Source organism: Eschscholzia californica, unplaced genomic scaffold (genome assembly GCF_041429995.1).
Source record: "Eschscholzia californica isolate CP2 unplaced genomic scaffold, dmEscCali1.0.p SCAF_1, whole genome shotgun sequence".
Taxonomy (NCBI): domain Eukaryota; kingdom Viridiplantae; phylum Streptophyta; class Magnoliopsida; order Ranunculales; family Papaveraceae; genus Eschscholzia; species Eschscholzia californica.
The window spans coordinates 67,290,107-67,316,146 of NW_028238198.1; the positions used below are offsets into that span (position 1 = coordinate 67,290,107).

The following is a 26,040-nucleotide window of genomic DNA, read 5'->3' on the forward strand; positions in this document are numbered from 1 at the left end:
CAACAACTACCTCACCTTCTCCCACTTCCACCAACCGATTCATGCTTCCCCCACAACATTATGGTGTCAAACACCACCACCTAATCAAAATTTAACTTCCAATCTCAGTTATGTAAGTCCCCCCATTGCTCTTTTACCTCAACCTACCCTCTCATACTCTTATAACCATCCACAAGTTTCTAATGAGGAACAACAACAACAACAACAACAATGGGCTATGATGCAACCTCACCCATATCAAGCTCCACCTCCTGCTTGGAACCAACACCAACCACCACAACAAACTCAACCTTACATGATGCCTCAACAACAACAACAATCGTATCTAGACCCTCAACCAACTAGTGCCGATGAGGTTCGAACTCTTTTAATCAGCGATTTGCAACCTTGGATGGATGAGAGATATATTCATGGATGTTTTGCTAATACAAGGGAGGTTGTTAATGTAAAAGTAATTCGTAATAAGCAAACGGGTCAATATGAATGTTATGGGTTTGTTGAGTTTGTAAGTCATGCTGCAGCAGAGAGGAATTTTCAGACTTATAATGGGTCATTGATGCCTACTGCTGAGCAGACTTTTAGAATGAATTGGACATCTTTTGGTTCGGGAGTGAAGCGTCAAGATAGTAATGCTGATTTCATAAATTTTGTAGGGGATTTGACTTCTGATGTTACTGATTATGCTTTACACGAGACTTTCTCGAGTCATTATTCTTCTGTTAGGGATGCAAAAGTTATTACTGATAACAGTACAGATAACCTCTACTACAAATGTGAGAATGAGATTTTTGTGCTTTTGGAATCTGATCAGAGTGGAGAGAAAGAAAAGCACCAAGAGACACCAATGGTTCTCGATGAACATGTTAAAGACGAGCCGAGTGACGTGGATTGCAGGAACGATGAAGAATCTCAAAATCCACCTCCTATTTCCGAACGATTAGAGGACACACTGATTGATCTTTCTTTGACGGGGTATACTCAATCAGAACCCAACCTAATGGGTGATTTGGCAGTAACCTTGGAAGCAGATGGATCTGTTCTAAGAACTAGATATGCAACTCAATCTACTCGTGATTGTTTGTTCGAAGATCCTATCATGGATAGCAAGAATTTGATCAGGATTTGGAACTTGAACAAGTTAGTAGGAGTTGTGGGTAATTTTAACTATAAAGGAGCAGGAAGTTGGCAAACGAAACAGGAACCTCTTGAAGACCTAGTTAACAAATCAAAGTTAAAAACACTTTATGGTTCTGTCAATCCTAGCAATGTTGAATTCCTCAAAGAGATTGCAGGTGATAACAGGACTGGAGATAGTGCAGTTTATGCTTTAATTTCAGGGTTACTATCTATAGTACCGACAAACAAAACGGCGGAAGTTTCTTTAGGTGCTCTACAATGGAAAATTTATATTGTATCTCCAATCAGAGAATACAATCAAGTGGGTTCCTTTACCCCGACCGATTTGTTTGATCTGTATAATTCTGGAGGTGCAATTGAAGCGTTGACCGACACCAATAATTTTTTAGGTTGTACCGTAAAAGTTAAAGGGCGGGGTTGTGGTAGCTTTGGAGCTTATTCAAAAACACAACCTAACTCTTATTGTGTAGACAGAACCGAAGAAAGATTTGATTATTATGGTCCAAACGTCGTTACGAGTATTCCAATTCTTATTAAACGAGGAGAGGCAGGAATCGTGATGGCTTAGGAGATGAATATCAAGGTTCGAATCTTCATTAAGAACAATATGGTATCTGAACTCTTCTTCATGAAACTACAAGATGATGGAAGATGTCGAAATTTATTGGATGTTCATTCCCTACTATCGTTTTTGCGAAAATCATCGCATCATGGGTTTCAGTTTATCGTTAGTGAGTTGGTCCCTTTTTCTAACCTTTGGATTTCATGCACCTTTCGTGCAAAATGGGAATTAAGGATCGCTATGGCATAATTCATCTTATGCGGGTACATCCCACTTTTCTTCATCAAACGGTTCGGGACGAACCTCTTAGGAGAAGAGGATGTTGATACAGGGGCGGCGTGGAGACTTTTTCCATGACCAAACCGGGCCATGGGCCATCCGACCATGAAGAGTAGTTTTAGGAAGTCCCAATTTTAGTATGATTATTAGAGAATTTAGGTTTAGGAAATTATGTTATTTTAGTATTTCCAATAATTGGAAAGGTTCAGATTTGAGTCTAGTTATTTAGGAAGTTGCAGTATTTTAATTATTTGAGAAAGTCTAATTCAAGTCTATCTAGAAAAGTCCAGAATCCTATAAAAGGATATCTAGTTTGTCCATTATATTCAGATTGAAGAGAAAACCCCCTTGAGTTTAATAAAGTTTATCAGTTTGAGAGTTATTTTAATCTTTCTTTTAATTGTTTTTCGTATATTTTATCGTCTTCTTTATTTCCGCTGCGTTCTACATCAACAACTTATAATAATAGAGGAGGTTAAGTTGTTGTTAGCAACACTAAGATAAGTTACATTTTTGCTTATTTAAGTAGAAAAGTCGAAAAGTTAGTTTGGTACGGAAAAATTACCGACTTCATTTAAATTAAAATTTGACTTTCTTTTAAAGTTAAAATTTAACTTTCTTTTAAATTTAAAATTTTTAGCTTTTTACTTTAAAGTAAAGTAACTTTTTTTTGAGACATGCATGATTCTTACTTGACGATTTTTTTTTGTCTATCTCCGTTCCACTACCACACCTAAACTTCTACCATACCATTCTACCCCCACCACCACCACAACAAGCATGGCACCTCCCCCACCACCCTACCTCAACTACCACCACCGTACCTTAACCACCACCTTCGTACCACCACCACCATACCTCGACAACAATCACCTCGTAGCTCCACCACCACCACGGTACCTCCACCACCACCACCACCGTACCTTCCCCGCCGCCGCCACGACCACCATACCTTCATCATTACCACCTATATATCTTATCCACCACCTTTACCACCATCACCATACCACCACCACCATAACTTCGTCAGTATCACCCGCATACCTTATCCACCACCACCATACTTCCACCACCACCATACTTCCACCACCAGCACCACCATCATACCTCCACCACCACCCATACCTCCACCACAGTCACCACCGCTGCCACCATCATACCACTACCACCACCACCATCAAACCTCAACAACCACCACACCCCATAACCATACCTTCATGGCACCACCACTACCACCAATATCACCACTACTTCGTATACGAGAGTAATCGTGGAAATCATAAACAAATTCAATTAAAATCAATATTTCTATGAGAAAGAAAAGTAAAATTATAAAAAGTAAATTGAGTTACCAAACTAACTTTTTGACTTTTTTACTTATAAGTAACATTTTTGCCAAATATACTTTTGAAACTTTTTACTTTTTTAAAGCAAAAGAACTTCTACTACAAGTAAAATGACTTCTACTTTTGGTTGCCAAACAACACCTAAGGCTCATGTGGATAAACACTAATTATTACATTGAACTTTATGTGAGTTGATAACATCCATTACTTTGATAGTTTTAGGGATATAGTGAATAGAGATTGTTGGACTCGGATTCGTTGGTGTGATCTTATTTTCTGGGGGACCTGTAGTACTTGTCGAAATCAAAAGCATTATACTGAGCTAAATATTAGTCAGCTTTGACCGAGTCAAGAAATCAACTGATTGGTAAAAAATAAGTACGAGACGACCTTCGTAAAAACCCATCAGGAATGTCGAGCCGACAGAACCTCGCTACCTGAGCCCTGACAAGGGAGGTTGGCAAGAGTTTCATAGGTGCCTTAAACCATGGCTTAAGGGATAAACCAAGAGAAAAACTGAAATATCTCTAGTAAGAGTCTATTCCGTGTCGCGGAATAATTGCGGAAACAGCTCGACCTCTTGAGCCCCGTACTACCTTAGGTAAAGGGGAAGGTGGATAAAAGATGAGATCTACCCAACTTGAGTCTTGATTTGGTAAGAGTGAAGGAGATGTCCTTCGACCAAGGTGACAATGCGATCAATTTGTTAGATAGAACAATTTCTAAAGAAGATCATCAAAGTCCGGACGATTTAGGGATTGTAATATTTAGCTAGAAACCAACTACGATCGTCGAATCACTCGGATGATTCGCGACTAAACTCGTCCGGATCCTACATCGGTTTACACCAAAGAGTGTTGATTTGATCGAAAGATATGACTACGGGATGAGACATATAAGTGTGGATAGATCCATTACTATGTCTAAAAAACCATAGACAAAGGTAGCAAAACCCCAAGACAAAAGGGTAAGGGGCCGACCAAAAGGCCCGACCAAGGCATGGACGACCATGCTATAGGGGTCGGCCAGACCAAGTCCTAGAAGTGGCCGATCTGGCCGGCCACCCTATTAGGGTTTCCCAAATGGTTCACTCAGCTGGGAATCCCAATCTGAATAGGACTCAGATATCTATTTGTGTGGCCATTAAGGAATCCTTGTCTGAATGAGATTCTTAATTCTAGGATTCTATTTAAAGACCTCTTTAAAACATAAACAGGTGTAGAAAATTCTTAAAGAGATCTCCGTCTCTACAAAAATCAAGTAGAGAAAGAGAGAGAATAGTTCCGCCTGTCTGTCTAGTCTTAAAAAAAGGCGTTTTTCGTCTAACTGTTGGAGCTCTCGATATTCGAACCAAAGTAGTCAATTTAGTCTGTGAGAATTAACAATTCAGGTAAATCTTTTGACCGCCTAGTTCATCTTTAGCTTATGCATGAGATCTTGGGAATGCTAGTGTTAGACATTAGATGTTTTAGATTACGCTTAGAACACTAGGAGACACCATAACCCAACAGTGGTATTAGAGCCTCTTGCACGAAGCTAATTTTGGCTAAGTTTCAGACTAAATCTACACTTGTTTACATAAATGGGTGAGTCTGAAAGGAATTTCAGCCATCAATTTGTTTAGTTTCGAATTATATTTAAAGGTTATTCAAATTTATTTCAAAATTGGAGTTTGAAAAAGATTTCCAGTGGCCAGCGTTTCAGCATGGGGATGAGACGCATCCCAACATCAAGGGGCAAAACTTTTCTGGACCATACCAAGGAGAGCCTAGCTCGGGGAAGAGCATGTTGGCCCATTCCAAGGCATGTCCTTGGCCCAGATAAACCCATGGGCCTTGACCAAGCGGTCTTGGGCCTTGACTAGGCCTTGTCTCGGGCCATTCCAAGAATTGCTCTCGGACCACGGGCCGAGATTTTGGGCCTTGAACCAAGTGGGAGTTTTTCCGTCTAAAATCTAATTTTTCTATCGATTCCACACATATTTTTCCGAAGTTGACCCAGCCCACCCGAAGGCCCAATCGGAGTTTTTCCTAAAGATGATTTTGGAAAGGATACAACCAAAACGTGGCATTAGCCAAAATTTATCGAAATAAGACATTAGGCCCGTTTTGTAGAAGGATGTCAACAAAGTATCTCCCGGAGTTAATCATGCATGCATAATTGTTTATTATATTATGTGGATGCAGTACCGACCCTGATTTTTGGGGGGCCCTAGGCGAACGTTCCAACGGGGCCCCTACACTTTAAGTCGAAAAAAATAGAAATGTCGACATTATTTTAGTGAAACTTATAGTTGTTAAAATTATACATAAAACAAATACTACTTAAACACCACTCTTCTTGCATTTTTCGATGCAAAATCACTAATCACACTCACATTCTCATCATCAATCACGTTATCATCATCAACCAACACTTCATATGAGTTACTACTCTCCAATTGTTTTTTCTTCACGAATTTATCCATAACTCTCGCTTGTGATTTAACTAAATCTTGATCTAATTTATTTTTCTTTCTTTTTCTAGAGCTACATAAATATTTTCTTGGAACCATAACAATCTAAATGAGATACAAAGAAAAATTAAATGAACAAAAATCTTACCTCAGTGTAATTTGTGTGATAAACCAGAATGAAATAGAAATTTGAGATTGATGTTTGAAGAAAAATTAGAAAGAGAAGAAACTAAATTATCATAATATGTATTTAACTTGATTTTTGTTCTTATATTGAGGTGTCTCTTAGGCTTCCACGAGTAGTTACTAGTTAATCAATTTTAATGTTATGAGTCTCTTAATTTTTTAATTAATTAGGGTATTTTAAACACTCTAACTTTAATTGGTTTTACCAAATTACTCTTTGAAATTAGATTTGAGTATGCTTTGTTATTTGGTATCTACATTTTTTCACTTTGGTGCCTCTTTTTAAAGGAAAAAATTATCTAAAAAATAATGTAAGTCATGGGAGTCGAAGCCTTGTCATTAGGTTCTAAAAGCAACTACATTACCAACTCAACTACCCAAACAAGCTCAATATATGTTTGCACAACACAATACATGTAATAATAATATCTATATATATAATGTTATATAAATCGGGGGCCCCTTAAATTTGGAGGCCCTAGGCGGCCGCCTGGGTTGTCTAGGCCCAGTGCCGGCCATGTGTTGATGTACGTGATGTGAATGCGGAAACTAGTATGAAAATAGAAAGTTGTTTACCTTTCATTCTTGTTTTAGGCACAAATGTGTGCACGATTTAATAATTTAATTTCAAGTTTATACGATATGCTATCTTTGAGTCTTGTAATTAGAGTTAAGGGTCCATGAGTCGGTTGAAGAAACTCAAATTGAATTTTTCCAAAGATAACAAGTTTTGAAACCTTGCTTTTTCTTTAGTGTAGTTTTAATGGCATAGTAGAAAATTGTTTTCTAACCTTGGTTCGATCCTTGAGAAGGATTTGAATGAAAGTAACTTCCTTGATTGGAAAAGGAATCCGAGAATCGTTCTCAGATTCAAAATAAAGAAAACGTCCTAGAACACTCCAATCCCAGTGTTGACTCATGAGGGATAAGGTGAAACTGTAAGAAGCCTTTGTAAGAAACCATGAAACATTCTCTTTGGAAGAAATATGGATGCGTGCACGACCATTAGGCAACTGAGAAACAAGTTCATGTAGAAGTCGTGAATGGAGAGATACGAGACCTCAAAGGGAATCTAAAAGTCATCTTGAGCGAGGAAGAATTAAAAGGTTGTTAAAATTTCGATATGATTTATATGTTCGGAAATTTGAAACAACTCAGGTGTTCCTTAATTAAAAGATGGCAACAAATTTTTTCTATCACATAGTTCAATACTGATTGAACAAAGATAGATAAAACCTTGGATGAGTCACTCAGATTGTTGTGAACAACTGAGCAGAACATACGAGAATAGCGGATCTAAAACAAGGTTCTTGAGATTCAGAATCAAAACGAATCTAAGAAAGAGTTCTTGAGATTCAAAATGACAAAGGATCAGTGTAGATAAACAAACTCTTGAAAAAGGAAAAGGTAAAGCAGTTGTTGAGTCCATGACCAAGATTGTTTCTCATTACTGTAAATGTTTCTAAAAGATGGCTAGGCCATTAAAAGGGAAACTACCCTTAGTACCTGGAGGAGAAAAGGAACGGAATTGCGAATTTCAGTTCAACTATCTTCGTCATTGAAGTTAATCTAGCAAGTATCGTAGACTCTGTTCAGCATGTGTTTAAAACCGGATGTACGACTCACTGAGAACTCAAGGAAATTACATGCTTGATTGAAAGAGAGATGGACTTTTCAATAGCAAAAGTTTGTCGAAATCGCAATGAGTTCCTGAAGTCTTCTGTTAGACACTGATCTAGTTTAGAATTTAATAGTGGTTATTACGTTCTTCAAGAAACATCAGATGTTTTAAACCAGTGTTAAATTAACAAAAGGTTCTTAGAAAACTGAAATCGTTAACATTGATACTCACGGATGAAATCAAAAGATTCAACTCATTAACTGTAGCATTATCCCTTCGGTCTGGTTGACACATGTTCATATTGTCTTAAGGACCAAATGACAAAGTTACCCATTTCAGAAAAAGGATTAGGACTGGTAATGTATTTGGGAGTCATACTAGGTTATGCAGATCTATAAGTGTACATGCAGGAGTTAAAGCAAACTACTTCAACACGTACCTGATGCAGCTGACAAAATAACATTAGAATTTTATGCTAAGTGGGGTCATGACAAGTCAGGGATTGGATGACCTAGAGGAAGATTTTCAAGTTTTGGTAGTTTCCGAATTCTATATTTTCTTAGTTTTAGTAGTTTCAAAATATTAGTTGCTTTAAAGAAGATTTCCTAGTTTTTAGCAGTTTCCCAGTTTTGGTTATTTTCTTAGTTTTTAGCAGTTTCTAGATACCAGATATTTAGAGTTTTAGTAATTTTAGACTTCTATTATTTTAAAGTTTCAAGCCTATAAATAGACCTTTAATGTTCATTGTTAAGGAAGTTTAGTTTATTGAATAAAGTTTTGTTTGATTTAATCAATCATAGAGGAACGATCTCTATACTTTTAATCTCTTGCCTACTACGCGCTGCATCAGTTGGTATTAGAGCTTGCGTCGATCCTGAACAATGTCACCGAGAAGACAACCTGCTAGAGGTAGGGAGGATCCCATGCATATTGTTAAAGAAAGAGTTGAAGCTATAAATCAACGATTAGACGGTGTTGACGAATGGCGGCAACAGATGACTCGAATGATGAAAGAATTAACGCATCGGTTAGATGCCTACATTGTTCATCAAAGGAAACTGACTTCACCAAATCGTCACTTGGTAAGGGATGATGAATCTACTGAAGATGATTTTCATAATCCTTTTGCTAGGAACGTTCGGGGAAGAAAGAACCAAACCAATCACGGTTCTCGAAGATGGGAAACGAGATTTAAGATTGATATCCCGGAATTCAGAGGCGTGGTCAACCTGAAGAATTCCTCGGCTTGCTAACTGCGGTTGACGATATTCTAGAGTTTAAGGGGATACCTCAGGATAGACAGAATCCTCTTGTGGCTACTAGACTTCGTGACAGGGCTGCTGCATGGTGGCAGCAACACAAGTTAATGCGGTCCCGAACAGGGAAATCAAAGGTAACTTTGTGGGAGAAGATGAAGAAATATATGCGTGCAACTTTTCTTCCACGTAACTACACTAAGATAATGTATGAAAAATCGTAAAAAGTGAAGCAAAGAAAGAACACTTATAGTTTTCAATTCGACGTGAAGAAAATTGTGTTGCTACCTAGTAGAGAGATTCCTCCTACAACTAACAAAGGTGACACTTCAAATTTGTTATCTCGTGAGTTATTCATTAAGGAGGTTGTACAAATTGATGTTCCTACAACTAACAAAGGTGACACTTCAAATTTGTTATCTCATGGGTTGTTCATTGAGGAGGTCGAACAAACTGATGTTGAATATATGATGATTGGTAAGTAAAGTAGTAATGTAGATTAGGTAATTCCATATTCTGTTTCCCCAATATTGGAAGAATTCACGGATGTTTTCCCTAAGGACCAATCTGACGGTTTACCACCGATGAAGGATGTTCAATATCAAATAAATCAAGTTTCAATTGCGACTTTACCGAATAGAGATCATTATAGGATAAGTCCAGAGGTACACGTGGAGTATGAGCAGGGAGAATATGTTTTGGTCGTTTTTAACTAAAGGTAGATTCTCAGTAGGTGAATATGTCAAGTTATCAACAAGGCAAATCAAACCACTGGAGATACTTGAGAAGATTGAATAGAATGCTTATTGTCTGAAATTGCCAAGTCATATGTCATCGGGATGTTTTAAATGTCAAGCAATTATTACCATATTCAGAAGATGATTCGGACATGGACGATTCAAATTCGAGGTCGAATTCTTTCCAACCCGAGGAGGATGATGCAGCTGACAAAATAACATTAGTATTTTATGCTAAGTGGGATCATGACAAGTCAGGGATTGGATGACTTAGAGGAAGATTTTCTAGTTTTAGTAGTTTCTGAATTCTATATTTTCTTAGTTTTAGTAGTTTCAAAATATTAGTTGCTTTAGAGAAGATTTCCTAGTTTTTAGTAGTTTCCCAGTTTTGGTTATTTTCTTAGTTTTTACCAGTTTTTAGATTCTAGATATTTTAGAGTTTTAGTAATTTTAGACTTCTATTATTTTAGGGCTTCAAGCCTATAAATAGGCCTTTTATGTTCTATGTTAAGGGAGCTTAGTTTATTCAATAAAATTTTGTTTGATCTAATCAATCATAAAGGAGCGATCTCTATAATTTTAATCTCTTGCCTACTCCGCGCTGCATCAGTACCCTAAAAATTTTATGAAATATGGAAACGTACAGGTCATAAAGTTTAAGTCAGAGATGTTTGAAAAGGTTCAAACAAAGTACAAAACGAAATAAAGAATCACTTTGGCAAGAAAATATAAGCCATCAGATTAGGTTGGAGTTGTGCAAATTTGAGTCAAGAATTTGATAACCATCTAAGTAGTTGTGAAATGGCTTCTCAACTCACTCCAAGAAACACATCCGATGGATGATGGATCCAGTGGGAGTAATGGAACGATGTTAGACATGATTCGATCAATTATGGGTTTAGGCCAGTCTTCGAAACACCTTTTGGGATATATTATACACCCGGGCGGTTACTATTTAGGATAATCACAAATTAGTATTTAGATAAACTCTAAATACTTACTTAGAGCATCTCCAATGCAACACTCAAGAAAAACATAAGTAATCCAATGTGTCAAGTATGAATTGAGATTCTCTTTCCTAGGTGGAACTATTAAGATACTCAATTAAAAATACTTCTTCAATACAACACTTAAAAAACTCAACATTTACTGTTGGTTTTTATATTAATATATTAAAGGGTTTTTTGAGCTTACCCCCTCGTCACTAATTGGTAATTGAGTTTACCCCCTCCAATAATGGGTAATTGAGTTTACCCCCTTAGACTTACTATTAGTGAAAAAAATACAAAGGTTATGTTTGGCGTACGTGAAATAATTGCGACTACCAAGAACAACTATTCTTCAATATGATTCCTAGTAGAGATTCTACTTCATTTTATTGTTTGATTTGGTCGGGAATATGATTAGTAAAGATTGATTTTGTTTATATATTATTTACTTTATGGTTTTATTATCACGTACCAAACATATCCTTAGTAGTTTTGACAAAAAAGCTAAACTCAAGGGGGTAAGCTCAATTACCGATTACTGAATGGGGTAAACTCAATTACAAATTAATTTTGATGGGGTAAGCTCAAAAAACTCTATATTAAATGACTAGGTATAACTCTTGCCCATAAGGAAAGGGCACGGGCAATCTTGTGTAACACATCACAAAAGGTTAATTGTTTCGAAATCGATTAATATGATGAAAAAAATATATTACCATAATATATCGTAGGTAAAAAGAGCATTGATAAACTCAAATTAAAATAAAATTAAGAAATTATAATAGGTTAAAAATTCTGGAAACTTGGAGGGGTGAGTTATTTTTATAAGAAGTACAAGTAGTTGTGGAAGATTGATGGATGAGTTGAAAGAAAGATTTATCACAGTGAAGGTTCCAAATTAAGATATAGGAGAAAACGTGACTTAAAACCATTTATATAGGTGGCAGAGCTCCATAACTGGAATCTTGTAGTCAAATATATTAATAGTATTTATGGTTTTATATTGTGTTGACATTGCAGAGATAGGAACGTCGAAGCTAATAAACCCTTGCCCATCCGATTCTGCAATGGCATTAGGACCTAAAGATTGCAAACGAAAAGGGGACCGCTACTGTGAACCGATATGCCAAAAAATGGGTACCATAACGAAGTTCACTACCTCTGGTTGCTGGATCGATGAACCTTGGGACCCAAAGTCAGAATCCTCTTGTGTATGTTGCTACAAATATAAAACAATATCATCTTCCACCCCATTACTACTAGACCTGCTTCACAGTTCAGTAGCCAAGTCCAACCCTGCCCAAGAGATGCTATCAGCTGAAGGTCAAATTGAAGAGATGGTCTGAGTGATGGATACATGGTAAATGCATGGTTTCACAGTATTACTATGTAGTAAATATGAATAAACTGGTTCAAGGTTAGGATGTTAAGAATAAATTGGAGAAGATCATAATTCTTCATTAGTTATTGTAATCGTGTTATGATATATCTGTGTTATTCCATGAATCAAAATGTTTTACACTTTCTATTTCAAACATATCTCTTTCTATACCTTTCTAAGGGTACCATATTGTGAAATATGAAAACCTGAGCATGGTGAGTCGAATGGGAGAACGAGAGAGAGAGAGAGAGAGAGAGAGAGAGAGAGAGAGAGAGAGAGAGAGAGAGAGAGAGAGAGAGAGAGAGAGAGAGAGAGAGAGAGAGAGAGAGAGAGAGAGAGAGAGAGAGAGAGAGAGAGAGAGAGAGAGAGAGAGAGGGATGTAGCCGAGAACTCTATAGAGATGAAGAGAGGCCGAGGGATTTTAAGAGAGAAAATAATAGTGATAAATTTTTTTCTCATATATTTATTAAACAAGGTTTACATGTATTTATACAAGCAATAATATTACATCTATACAATCTTTACAAATTATAAGAGCATCTCCTATGCAACACTCAACTTGAAAAAGTCAAATTGACACGTAGGATTACTTGAGTTTTTAGCAAAAAACACTCTCTAATTCAACACTCAACTTGAATTGATGTGACAACAATAAATGTTGAGAAAGAAACCTCAACAACTGAGATTTCTAGTATCTCAATTGGCCCACATCATTTGTATAATAAAACAGAAGTGATTTGTGCTGATTGAGATAAATTCCTTTTCTAGATCTATTTCAATGATTTAGACTGAAAGCTATTTTAACGTGGTCGTCCATTTCGAGAGTTTTTTTGTTGTAATTATCTCTAAATAATCCTCTAACTAATAATTGTCAAGTAATACACCTTTTCTCCTATATCTTAATTTGGAACCTTCACTGTTTGATAAATCTTTCTTTCAACTCATCCATCAATCATCCACAACTACTTGTACTTCTTATAAAAATAACTCATTCCTCCAAGTTTCCAGAATTTTTAACCTATTATAATTTCTTAATTTTATTTTAATTTGAGTTTATCGATGCTCTTTTTACCTACGATATATTATGGTAATATATTTTTTCATCATGTTAATCGATTTCGAAACAATTAACCTTTTGTGATGTGTTACACAAGATTGCCCGTGCCCTATCCTTATGGGCAAGAGTTATACCTAGTCATTTAATATAGAGTTTTTTGAGCTTACCCCATCAAAATTAATTTGTAATTGAGTTTACCCCATTCAGTAATCGGTAATTGAGCTTACCCCCTTGAGTTTAGCTTTTTTGTCAAAACTACTAAGGATATGTTTGGTACGTGATAATAAAATCATAAAGTAAATAATATATAAACAAAATCAATCTTTACTAATCATATTCCCAACCAAATCAAACAATAAAATGAAGTAGAATCTCTACTAGGAACCATATTGAAGAATAGTTGTTCTTGGTAGTCGCAATTATTTCACGTACGCCAAACATAACCTTTGTATTTTTGTCACTAATAGTAAGTCTAAGGGGGTAAACTCAATTACCGATTATTGGAGGGGGTAAACTCAATTACCAATTAGTGACGAGGGGGTAAGCTCAAAAAACCCTTTAATATATTAAAATAAAAACCAAAAGTAAATGTTGAGTTTTTTAAGTGTTGTATTCGAGAAGTATTTTGAATTGAGTATCTCAATAGTTCCACCTAGGAAAGAGAATCTCAATTCATACTTGACATTTTTGATTACTTATGTTTTTGTTGAGTGTTGCAGTGGAGATGCTAAAAGTAAGTAGTTAGAGTTTATCTAAATACTAATTTGTGATGATCCTAAATAGTAACCGCCCGGGTGTATAATATATCCCAAACGGTGTTTGGAAGACTGGCCTAAACCCATAATTGATCGAATCATGTCTAACATCGTTCCATTACTCCCACTGGATCCATCATCCATCGGATGTGTTTCTTGGAGTGAGTTGAGAAGCCATTTCACAACTCCTTAGATGGTTATCAAGTTCTTGACTCAAATTTGCAGAACTCCAACCTAATCTGATGGCTTATTTTTCTTGCCAAAGTGATTCTTTATTTCGTTTTGTACTTTATTTGAACCTTTTCAAACATCTCTGACTTAAACTTTATGGCTTGTACGTTTCCATATTTCATAAAATTGTCAGGGTACTGATGCAGCGCGTAGTAGGCAAGAGATTAAAAGTATAGAGATCGCTCCTCTATGATTGAATAAATCAAACAAAACTTTATTCAATAAACTAAGCTCCCTTAACAATGAGCATTCAGATCAATCTTCTCAAGTATCTCCAGTGGTTTGATTTGCCTTGTTGATAACTTGTCATATTCACCTACTGAGAATCTCCAGTGGTAGCAACACAATTTTCTTCACGTCGAATTGAAAATTATAAGTGTTCTTTCTTTGCTGCAATCTTTGCGATTTTTCATACATTAACTTGGTGTAGTTACGTGGAAGAAAAGTTGCACGCATATATTTCTCCATCTTCTCCCACAAAGTTACCTTTGATTTCCTTGTTCTGGACCGCATTAACTTGTGTTGCTGCCACCATGCAGCTGTCCTGTCACAAAGTCTAGTAGCCACAAGAGGATTTTGTCTATCCTGAGGTATCCCCTTAAACTCTAAAATATCGTCAACCGCAGTTAGCAAGTCGAGGAATTCTTCAGGTTGACCACGCCCTCTGAATTCCGGGATATTAATCCTAAATCTCGTTTCCCATCTCCGAGAACCGTGATTGGTTTGGTTCTTTCTTCCCCGAACGTCCCTAGCAAAAGGATTATGAAAATCATCTTCAGTAGATTCATCATCCCTTACCAAGTGACGATCTGGTGAAGTCAGTTTCCTTTGATGAACAATGTAGGAATCTAACCGATGCGTTAATTCTTTCATCATTCGAGTCATCTGTTGCCGCCATTCGTCAACACCGTCTAATCGTTGATTTATAGCTTCAACTCTTTCATTAACAATATGCATGGGATCCTCTCTACCTCTAGCAGGTTGTCTTCTCGGTGACATTGTTCAAGATCGACGCAAGCTCTAATACCAACTGATGCAGCGCGTAGTAGGCAAGAGATTTAAAGTATAGAGATCGTTCCTCTATGATTGATTAAATCAAACAAAACTTTATTCAATAAACTAAGATTCCTTAACAATGAACATAAAAGGCCTATTTATAGACTTGAAACCCTAAAATAATAGAAGTCTAAAATTAGTAAAACTCTAAATATCTGGAATCTAGAAACTGCTAAAAACTAAGAAAATAACCAAAACTGGGAAACTGCTAAAAAGTAGGAAATCTTCTTTAAAGCAACTAATATTATGAAACTACTAAAACTTAGAAAATATAGAATTCGGAAACTACTAAAACTAGAAAATCTTCCACTAGGTCATCTAATCCCTGACTTGTCATGACCCCACTTAGCATAAAATTCTAATGTTATTTTGTCAGCTGCATCAGGTACGTGTTGAAGTAGTTTGCTTTAACTCCTGCATGTAAACTTATAGATCTGCATAACCTAGTATGAGTCCCAAATACATTACCAGTCCTAATCCTTTTTCTGAAATGCGGAACTTTATCATTTGGTCCTTAAGACAATACGAACATGTGTCTTATAATTCCACATTATTCAGACTCAGAAGTCCATCGTCTAAGAACTTTTTCATGTATCCAATGTCAACCAGACCGAAGGGATAATGCTACAGTTAATGAGTTGAATCTTTTGATTTCATCTGTGAGTATCAATGTTAACGATTTCAGTTTTCTAAGAACCTTTTGTTAATTTAACACTGGTTTAAAACATCCGATGTTTCTTGAAGAACGTAATAACCACTATTAAATTCTAAACTAGATCAGTGTCTAAAAGAAGACTTTAGGACCTCATTCTGGCTAGGCATCCATATCACCTCATCCTTGGATACAGATAAGTCGATACCATGACTGGAATCGACAACAAAATAAAAATGTTGTTTTTAAAATTGACAAGGAAATCATTGTCAAGTTGCAAAAAAAAAATGTGTAGGATTAACAACCATAATGATGGTGCCGAAAAATTGTCGACAAAAGATTTCTTATCGTGAAAATGTCAAAGTCGTTGGTACAATTCCTGAAGAAAACCCAAAATAGATGAAACAAGACTAATTTGGTGAAAAATAAAATCATCACAATGTATGATCTTGAAAATGTCATGGTTGAATACGAAATTAAAGGTCAAAATAAAGATATTCTATTCGTAGTCGGAAAAGCAAAAAATATAATTAGTAAGAAAGAGAAGTCATCATAGACAAAATATGAGTTTGAAAATGTCACGGAAAATCCGAAAGTAAAGGTTAAAACAATGATATTCAATTCGTGGTAGGAAAAGTCCAAAATATAATTGGTAAGAAAGAAAATCATCATAACAAAAAATATGATAATGAAAATTTCGCGAGTTGAATTCCGGAATTAAAAGTCAAAATAGGAATTCTCTCTCCGTTGAATGAAAAGAACAAAATTTTGGCACAAAGGTAAAGTCGTCATAAACAAAGTATGACTTTAGAAATGTCACGGGTATATCCGGAAAGAAAAATGGATGAAATTAATCGATGTTGGTGTCACATATTGAAGAAAGAAGGTGAAAGAAAATTACGTCACAGATGGATATAAGTGACAGTAGAAACCATAGTAAGGAAATATAATATTTCTAACAGCAAAAGGCTGCGGTGAATGGTAGTAAAAGTGGCGACAGTGAGGTTCGTCGCAACAAACACTGTGACAAGTAGGTTAGCATGTAGGTGACAGAATAGTGTCCTTGTTAACCAACTGTTGGAAAAGAAATCGTCACCAATGGATGTTGGCAAAATTTAGAAACTTCTAACAAGAAACCAACTGTTTCGCGGACGATCTCATGGTCTTCTTTCAAGGAGACTCGGGTTCGACTCAATCTCTAAAAGGTGTGTTAACTGGTTCTCATCGGGCGACCGGGTTGCAGGCCAACATACACAAAAGCACTATCTTCTTTGCTAGTCTTTCGGCTCAAGGTCAAAGTGATATCACTACCATCCTGGAATTCGGTACTGGTTATCTGCCAGTTCGATACTTGGGTTTACCTGTTATATCTTCTCGTCCCACCTATAGCCACTGCATTCCGCTGATTGATAAAATCAAGGGACGAATCCAATCTTGGAAGAGTCACTTTTTATTGTTTGTTGGGGGTTCTTCTCATAAAGGTGGTTCTGAACAGTATGTCATTATATTGGGCGGCGGTGTTTGTAATTCTCAAAAGAGTTATAAATGATATCAATTTCATCTTTAGTAAGTTCCTTTGGTCTGGTGTGGATATGGGGTGTAAGAGAGCTCCCAATGGCTGGGAAAATCTATGTTACCCTACTGATGAGGGGGTTCTCGGGTTTCGCAATATTTAAACACTTTTCGAGGCATCAAATCTTCGACATATATGGGTCTTGGTTAGTAGCAAAAGGAGCTTGTGGGCTGAATGGGTGAGAAATAACCTAATCAAAGATAAGCATTTCCGGACTTTGTTGACTCCGAGTAATAGTTCTTGGTGTTGGCATCGGATTCTAGCTAGCAGGTCAACGACTCGGCGACTCATTTGTACTTCTTTAAGGGATGGTCGTCATACCAAGTTTTGGACAGATTTATGGCATCCCTGCGGTCTTTTTTACGATGCATTTGATGAGAGGTATAGATATATTTCTTATCTACACGTAGATGCCCTGGTTTTCTAAGTTTATTAGGCAGTCAAGCTGGGTTTTTCCTACGTATATTGCAGCTATGTTAGGGAATATCAAGGTCAGGGCTAGAGAGGTGGTGGTAGATAGTAATCTCAAGGATGAGGTGATATGGATGCCTAGCCGAATGGAAAGTTTGGATTTGAGAGAATATTGGAGACCCATTGTCGGAGTTAAATGTTGACACTTTTGAATCAAATTGAGTGAACACATAATGAAAGAAATTGATGATAAATTTAGTAGTGTCGGATTTACAATGTAAAAGAAATAACCAAGTACGGCGAGAAAAATCATATACAATTATTAAGAAATAGCGACAACCAGAGATAAATTGAACAAAAAATGGTCCCCATAAATATGTTCGAAAGGGCGAGAAGAGGTAGATGTACTAGTGGGAATGGTAAGCGGGTTTGTTTAGACTGAGGGCAAACAAAACACGGAGTTTTATTAATATCACTAAACGAAAGGGTGTGTAAAGTTCGGTGACTCCTCAAAGATACCTGTGCTAGGGAAAGGTAATATCCTCATTCAACTAAAAAATGGAAAACATAACTATATTTCCGATGTCTATTATGTTCCCGCAATGAAAAATAATATTTTGAGTTTGGGACAACTTTTAGAAAAAGGTTATGATATAAGATTGAAGGATCTTCATCTCACATTAAGAGATAGAAGTGGAACTCTAATTGCTAAGGTAAAGATGGCAAAGAATAGATTATTTCCCTTGAACATTCAACATGGTGATGCAAAATGCTTAAACTCTATTGTGAAAGATGAATCTTGGTTGTGGCACTTGAGACTTGGGCATCTAAACTTTGATGGGATGAAGACCTTGGCAAGCAATAATATGGTAAGGGGTTTACCATGTATTGATCACCCAAACAAAGTGTGTGAAGGGTGTATCTTTGGCAAGCATCATCGCACAAGTTTTTCTAAAGAAGGGAGGTGGAGAGCATCTAATATATTGGAGCTTGTGCATACCGATGTTTGTGGTCCATTGAAGCCAATGACAAATGGAGGTAACAATTACTTTCTCACTTTTATTGATGATTTTAGTAGAAAAAAATGGGTTTATTTCCTAAAAAATAAATCCAAAGTATTTGAGGCATTCAAAGAGTTCAAGAACATGGTTGAGAAACAAAGTGGTTTTATGATAAAGAAACTAAGGTCCGATAGAGGTGGAGAATTTACCTCAAGAGCATTTGATATGTTTTGTAGAGAACATGGGATTGTTCATGAACTTACTCCGTCATACACACCACAACTAAATGGAGTTGCCGAAAGGAAAAAATCGCACCATATTAGACATGGCAAGAAGCATGTTAAAAGTAAAAAGTTTGCCTAGAGAATTTTGGGGTGAAGCCGTTGCATGTGTCGTATACTTGTTAAATAGATGTCCCAAGTGTATCTCATTTAAAGATATTTGGATGTATTGCTTATGCAAAGATACCGGAAGCAAGAAGAACAAAACTTGATGACAAAGGTGAGAAATATATCTTTCTTGGGCATAATGAGCAAATGAAATGTTACAAGTTGTTTAATCCAATTGTCAATAAAGTTCTATTTAGTAGGGATGTGGTATTTGAAGAAGATTTGGCATAGGAATGGAAAGGAAAAGAAATTGTTCAAGTTGAACTTAGACTTGAAGGAGAAGAAGAAGAAGATGTGCCACCAAAAGAATTTCAAAGAGACCCACAAACACCATCGTCCTCATCTCCATCATCCTCATCATCGGGGGGAAGTTCTAATGAAGGGCCAATGAAGACAAGAAGTTTGAGAGAGATATATGAAGTTGTGGATAATGAGGAAGAATTAAATTTGTGTTGTTTTCTCATGGATTGTGATCCTATTAGTTATGAAGAAGCCATCCAAGAAGAAAAATGGGAAAATGCTATGAATGAAGAAATGAATGCAATTGAAAAAAATGATACTTGGGAGTTGACAAATTTGCCAAAAGGATACAAACCTATTGGTGTGAAGTGAGTGTATAAGACAAAGAAGAATGCAAGTGGAGAAGTCCAAAGATACAAAGCAAGACTTGTAGCTAAAGGTTACAAGCAAAGAGCCGGCATTGATTATAGTGAGGTATTTACTCCCGTTGCTCGTATGGAAACAATTAGATTGTTAATTTCTATAGCGGCTCAATATTCATGAAAAATTTATCAACTTGATGTCAAGTCGGCATTCTTGAATGGTATCCTTGAGGAGGAGATATATGTTGAACAACCTTTAGGGTATGTTAGAAAGGGCAAAGAAGATAAAGTTTATAAGTTGAAGAAGGCCCTTTATGGGTTAAAGCAAGCTCCACGTGCATGGAATGCAAGAATTGATAAGTATTTTGAAGAAAATGGATTTGAAAAGTGTCCTCATGAGCACACTTTATATATGAAAGTGAAAGAAGGTGGAGGTATGTTATTTGTTTGTCTCTATGTTGATGAATTGATATTCACCGGTAATGATTCAAGACTATTTGATGAGTTCAAGAAGAGCATGATTAAGGAATTTGATATGACCGATATTGGGTTGATGGGTCATTTCCTTGGTATTGAAGTGAAGCAAATGGAAAATGGCATATTTATTTCTCAAAGTGGATATGCTAAGGAAGTTCTTAAAAGGTTTAAAATGGAGTCATGTAATCCGGTAAACACCCCTCTTGAAAGTGGAGTGGAGTTGAGAAAATGCTCAAGAAGAAGTGATGTCGATCCTACATATTTCAAAAGTTTGATTGGAAGTCTACGTTATCTTACATGTACAAGACCGGATATTCTTTATGGAGTTGGGCTAGTGAGTAGGTACATGGAGACACCGGATGAATCTCATCTTAATGTTGCAAAGAGGTTCCTTCGATATATTAAAGGTACGCTCAATGATGGTTTATTTTTCGGGGAATTTGGTCAAAACTCCCTAAGAAATTATGACTTTGGTTAAAAAGGATTCATCAAAGTTTTTTAGGCTTCACCTCCCTGATGGCAATTATGTAATTTTCAATTTCCGTAAAAAGACCAACCTAACCCTAGTCTAAGAAAATACCTTGCAAACACTTTGCACTGCCTTGCAAACACCTTGCACTGCCTTGCAAAGCCTTGCAAACACCTTGCAGAGCCTTGCAAACACCTTGCAGAGCCTTGCAAACAAATTGCAGAGCCTTGCGAACACCTTGCAGAGCCTTGCAAAGCCTTGCAAACACCTTGCAGAGCCTTACAAACACCTTGCAATGCCATGCAAATGGTTTGCAAATTAGTTTTTGAATTGATTTAACATAAAATTTGTTACAAATTATTATATTTTGTCTAATAGAATGTTGTATCGAAAACTAGCTAAAACCCCTACAAATTCATAATAGTCATTTTATAAGCTCTAGCACCATCATTTTACATTTCTTCGAAAAACTTCCAAAGCTTTCATGAAATTCTCAATTTGAACATAAAATACCAATCATGATTGTCCAAGAAAAAATATTTCTCATAGGCATTTCATCTAACAACTTTATAGCTATTTCAACCAACCTAAGTCTTGTATAACCAACTAAAGTTGCATTCCAAGCAACAACATCTCTTTCAAGCATTTTATCAAACACATTGCTTGCATCAACTATACTTTCACAACTTCCATATAAATCCAACAAATAAGTTTGAACATAAACATCAAAACCAATAAATTGTCATCCATCATTCATAACTCAATGAAAATAAAGCAATGAAGAATTTGGATTATACCTTGAAACACTATCAAATTCTCCTTCCATTGAAAGTATATAAAACTTTCTCTCTCTAGAATTTAGAACCAAAAACTAGATCAAACCCCTTAAAAGCCTCTTCAAACAACAAGCAAATAGATTAAATCACCAAAACCTAAAAACATCAACCTATCTTATAGCCAAAATCGATTCAAACCCTAGAAATTCTAATCGGCGTCGACAATCCAACTCGGTTCGTTCATGAGAAAAACTCAAATTCCTGATTTATTAGTTAGATTATTACTAGGTATTTCTAATTGAATGAAGGGTATTTTTGACTCTTAAAAAGTTGGTGCCTTTAAAAATGTCCTTCAAGCCTATTTTGATAACTTACTTGGGGCCTAGCTAGTTAAAAAGATGGGTTGTCTTTTTAACAAAAAATTACTAGGAATTGGGCCTCCGGCCCAATTTCCTGTTATTTTTCTCTTGTGAACAAGATTTTAAACTTATCGGTTATTCCGATAGTGATTGGGGTAGAGACTTAGATGAAAGAAAGAGTACATCGGGGTTTGTATTTTTTATGGGTTACACGGCATTTACTTGGTCTTCTAAAAAACAACCCATTGTGACTTTATCTACTTGTGAGGCGGAATATGTAGCCGCTAGCTCTATGGTTTGTCATGCAATTTGGTTAAGAAATATGTTGAAGCATCTTCAATGCCCTCAAGTTGGTCCAACCGAAGTGTTCCTTGATAACAAATCGGCTATTGCTTTAGCCAAGAATCCCGTTTGTCATGAAAGAAGCAAGCACATTGATACACGCTACCATTTTATTCGTGAACATGTTAAGGAAGGTGATATTGAAGTGATGTATTGCAAGTCTCAAGATCAAATAGCGGATATATTTACGAAGCCCTTGAAGCATGATGTCTTTGAGAGATTGAAGTGGATGTTAGGTATGAGAAGCTATGGAAATTTGGTTTAAGGGGGGATGTTGTAAAGGGGGCTTTTAAACCAAATTTGGGTTTGGGCCCAATATAAAAGTGTGGGTTTGAGTAAATGATTTACCAAACTAGAAGGGGTAAAAAAGTAAAAGTCTCATGAAATTAATTAAAAGGGTGTAGAGAGTTCTTTTTCTTAGTCAAGTTCAAGAACAATCTAGAGTGAGAAAGTAAAAGGAGAATAGTATACAAGAAACTTGAAGAAGAAGACATAGATCTAGTATGAATATTGTGTTTAAGGTAAGAACTAACTTCAATATCTAGTTTAATATTGTGACAAAACTTTGTGTCTCTTGTTTTATGAGATTGTGTAGATCTAAAGAAGCTTTATTATATGAAAGTATGTTGATGTGAATCTTTTGAGTTTATTTGAGTGTATTGAAGTATCTATACCTCTAATCTCCAACACTAATGATACTAGAGGTGATGTAATGGAGTATACAGAACAGTAGGTAAAATGTAGAAGAAAAGATAGCATTATACCTAGTTAACCTACCAACATATATATAACAACTGCTTAACTATATAGCGAATCCACCTTGAACTTCACTCATAGTTTTGTTTAGAGACTAATATTCCCTGGCTGAATTGACCACATGCTATTATCAACTATCTTTTCGATTAGTATTTTATTTAATTAAACTCAATTAACAAATAGTGACATCAATATTTTGTATAAGATTCTAAATACAACTCCAACTATTATTAGTAACATTGTGAATGGCTTTGTAGTATATATAAACAATACTAAAGCAAAACACCAAATTTTATATATTAGATTTTTACTAATTACATTTATTTCTAAATTATGACATTAATCAAATAATTAACTTATCTAAATTGCTACATTACTGATCATTTGACACCAATTCAAGAATTAAAGGTTGATATCAAGTTACTGCATTAATACAAAACGATAAAAAAAAAAAAAAAATAACAAGAAAAGATGAACAAGTGGTAGTTATTACCTTGTATTTTTGGTACAACAATTGACACTGATCTCTATAATATATTTATAATTATTTTTTTTTTGTTCTTCTCTTGAACAAGCTAGTACCTCAAGATCTCACTTAGAATTGTCTCATTCATATAGTCAGATTTAGAGTACTTGCCATTCTTGCATGTTCCCTAGTACTGTCATCTTTTTCTTCTTTCAACTTCCTAATCTTTGATGATGATGGTGATGATGAGAACAAAGAAAGAGTTAATTCATTACCAACTTCATCTTCTTCCTCAACTAAAACTTTCTTGCATTGATCATCATTTGTTGATGCTATCTTTAATGATAAATTCAAATCAATATCACAATCAGAAGCCTTTCTTTTTTGCCCTTCATCTTGATGAGTAGTACTACTTGAAGGTCTCCTCAACTCGACCCGTTTAAGGTTTGTGTTGTTTATGTTGTTGTTCAAGTTATTCATGAGTTTGATATTCTCTCTTCCCCTTTCTAATATATGATGAGTTTTGAAGTTGGTTGGTTCAATTTGAAATGATCTCAATGGGTGTTTCCAAGATTGATCTTGACCGGACGATGTCATGGAATGAAATTCGTTTTTCTGTTCTTGATCGACGAATTTGTTTGATCTTTTTGGTTCACTAGTAGAAGTAGAACTACCCATATGGAAATTCCAATTTGGAGTAGTACTATTTCCAAAAATCTTTTCTTCCATTGAACCATATACTCCAAGTCTTGGTCTATTATTTGCAGATATGCTCATGAAAGGACTAGCCATCCATTTTGCATGACTTCTCCATGAAAAGCTATCATAGCTTTGTAGAAAAAGACATCTCTAATGAGATCGAATTCATAGAAATAAAAGACTTCTAATTTCAAATTCATAACAATTAGGTCTTACCCGAAACTAGTATTGGAAGTACTAGGCCTTTGGTTGAAACCTTGAAGCATAGGAAGTTGGCTGAAGTTGTAAATATGACCATCTTCACCTTCCATGAGATGTCCTTTATGATCACTTATGACTGTCAAAAGAAGAAATCAAACTCCATATTAATATGTCAAAAACCCTAATTTCGATTTAATTGAGATTTTGAAATGAATGACTAGATATGTTTACCTTGACCCCTATCGTCGATCTTCTTGCTCCTATACATCTATGTATAATTCAGATTGGATATAAAGAGGAAGACGAAATCAGTTAATGGTTAGAGCAAAAGAAGTACTTAATTTATGTTCTTAATAGGAAAATTAAATGTAAAAGAAGGGTTTGAATCAAATTACTTGCAGATGGCTCTTGACATGAGCTATACTAAGACCTTTGATGTTCATCAATTGAAGAACTAGCTTAGGTGTTGCTCCTGCATCAAAATTTGTTCACAACAAGCGATCGATCAACAAACAAGAAAAGGAAGTCTTTGTTTTTCTACGGTTCTTTCTAGAATATTAAGATTCGAACTCTGGCCTCTCTAGTATAGAGAGAAAGATACACATATTAATGAATTTATAGGGTTAACATAGAAAAGAGTTTAGGGTACTAACTATCTTGTCCGCCGAGTCTTTCAACAGCATGAACAAAACAAAGATGAAGATCTGGAGTCCAACGAAGCCTAGGCGTTTTTGAACGGACATAAGGCCGAACACCACTTGATGATGCTTTCCTTTCGTTTTCGTCTACTGTACTATTGCTTGAACTTCCTCCAGTTTTAGGCATCTCATCTTCTTCATCATCACCTTCATCTACTTCCTCATCCTCGTCGTCTTCTTCATCAATATTCTTGTCACATGGGTTAGTATTTGAACCTTCAGTGCTAATACTTTCTTTCATCTCTCTCTCTCTTTGATTTTCTCCTCCCCTTTGTGAATCCAAGTACTCTATTAGCCCTAATGAATCAAAACTTGTAGTAGCAACAATAATTAGACAATAATCAGTAGAAATTCATCTTCAAGAGTGATACTCTTCTTCCAACATGAGAAAACCAAATCAAAATACCCATGGAAGAGATCGAATAGCAAACGAACCACTACCGTTGCTCGAAAACTTTCTAAGAAAGTATAAGAATGATTTTATACACAAGAACAGAGAGATAGGAAATGAAACCCTAACCCTACCTAAACATGAAGAGTTATTCTTCTCTCTCTCTCTCCTCTATATATATACAACACTGTTTTATATCCCTAGCTAATAGTGATGAATATATAGAAATATTATATATTCAATATGTCTCACTGTCTATACATGTATGTATGAATGTTATGTAGTAAGGGATGTGAATAGAGACAGAGAGAGAGAGAGAGAGAGAGAGAGAGAGAGAGAGAGAGAAGGCATAATATACTAACTATAAAGCATGCATGAAAAAGTGATAAGAAAGAGAAGAGAGAGAGAGAGAGAGAAAGTGCGGGAAGTCTGTGCATGTGTGTGAGTGTGTGAGTTTGGGATCACGTTTTGATGACTGATTGATGCCTGCTGTCTCTGATGCCAACTCTCAACCCTAAAAGAGGAAGAAAAAATTACTATAAGTTCAATTGTCTCCTTTCCCCGTGGAGAATCACGGATTTGTCCCTTCTTGGAACTTACCAATTGCCACCTCCCCATCCTATTTCACTTCTTCAAGAGATTCCTCCTATCTACCTTACCTAATAACTTATACTATATATATATATATACATTCTTATATAATTCTTTAGTTTGGAAAAGAAAACTTTTT

General features: G+C 35.9%; 1 protein-coding gene across 1 annotated transcript; it reads right to left on the reverse strand.

Moving 5' to 3' along the window:
* Positions 1–23,203: 23,203 nt before the first annotated feature.
* LOC147568492 (myb-like HTH transcriptional regulator family protein) lies at positions 23,204–25,804 on the reverse strand. Its single transcript, XM_086654923.1, has 5 exons — positions 24,875–25,804; positions 24,617–24,693; positions 24,453–24,489; positions 24,237–24,357; positions 23,204–24,150 (listed from the first exon to the last, which is right to left on the reverse strand). Exons 1-5 carry the CDS (start codon positions 25,158–25,160, stop codon positions 23,466–23,468), a joined length of 1,206 nt encoding a protein of 401 aa, XP_086511049.1. The 5' UTR covers positions 25,161–25,804; the 3' UTR covers positions 23,204–23,465.
* Positions 25,805–26,040: the final 236 nt, after the last annotated feature.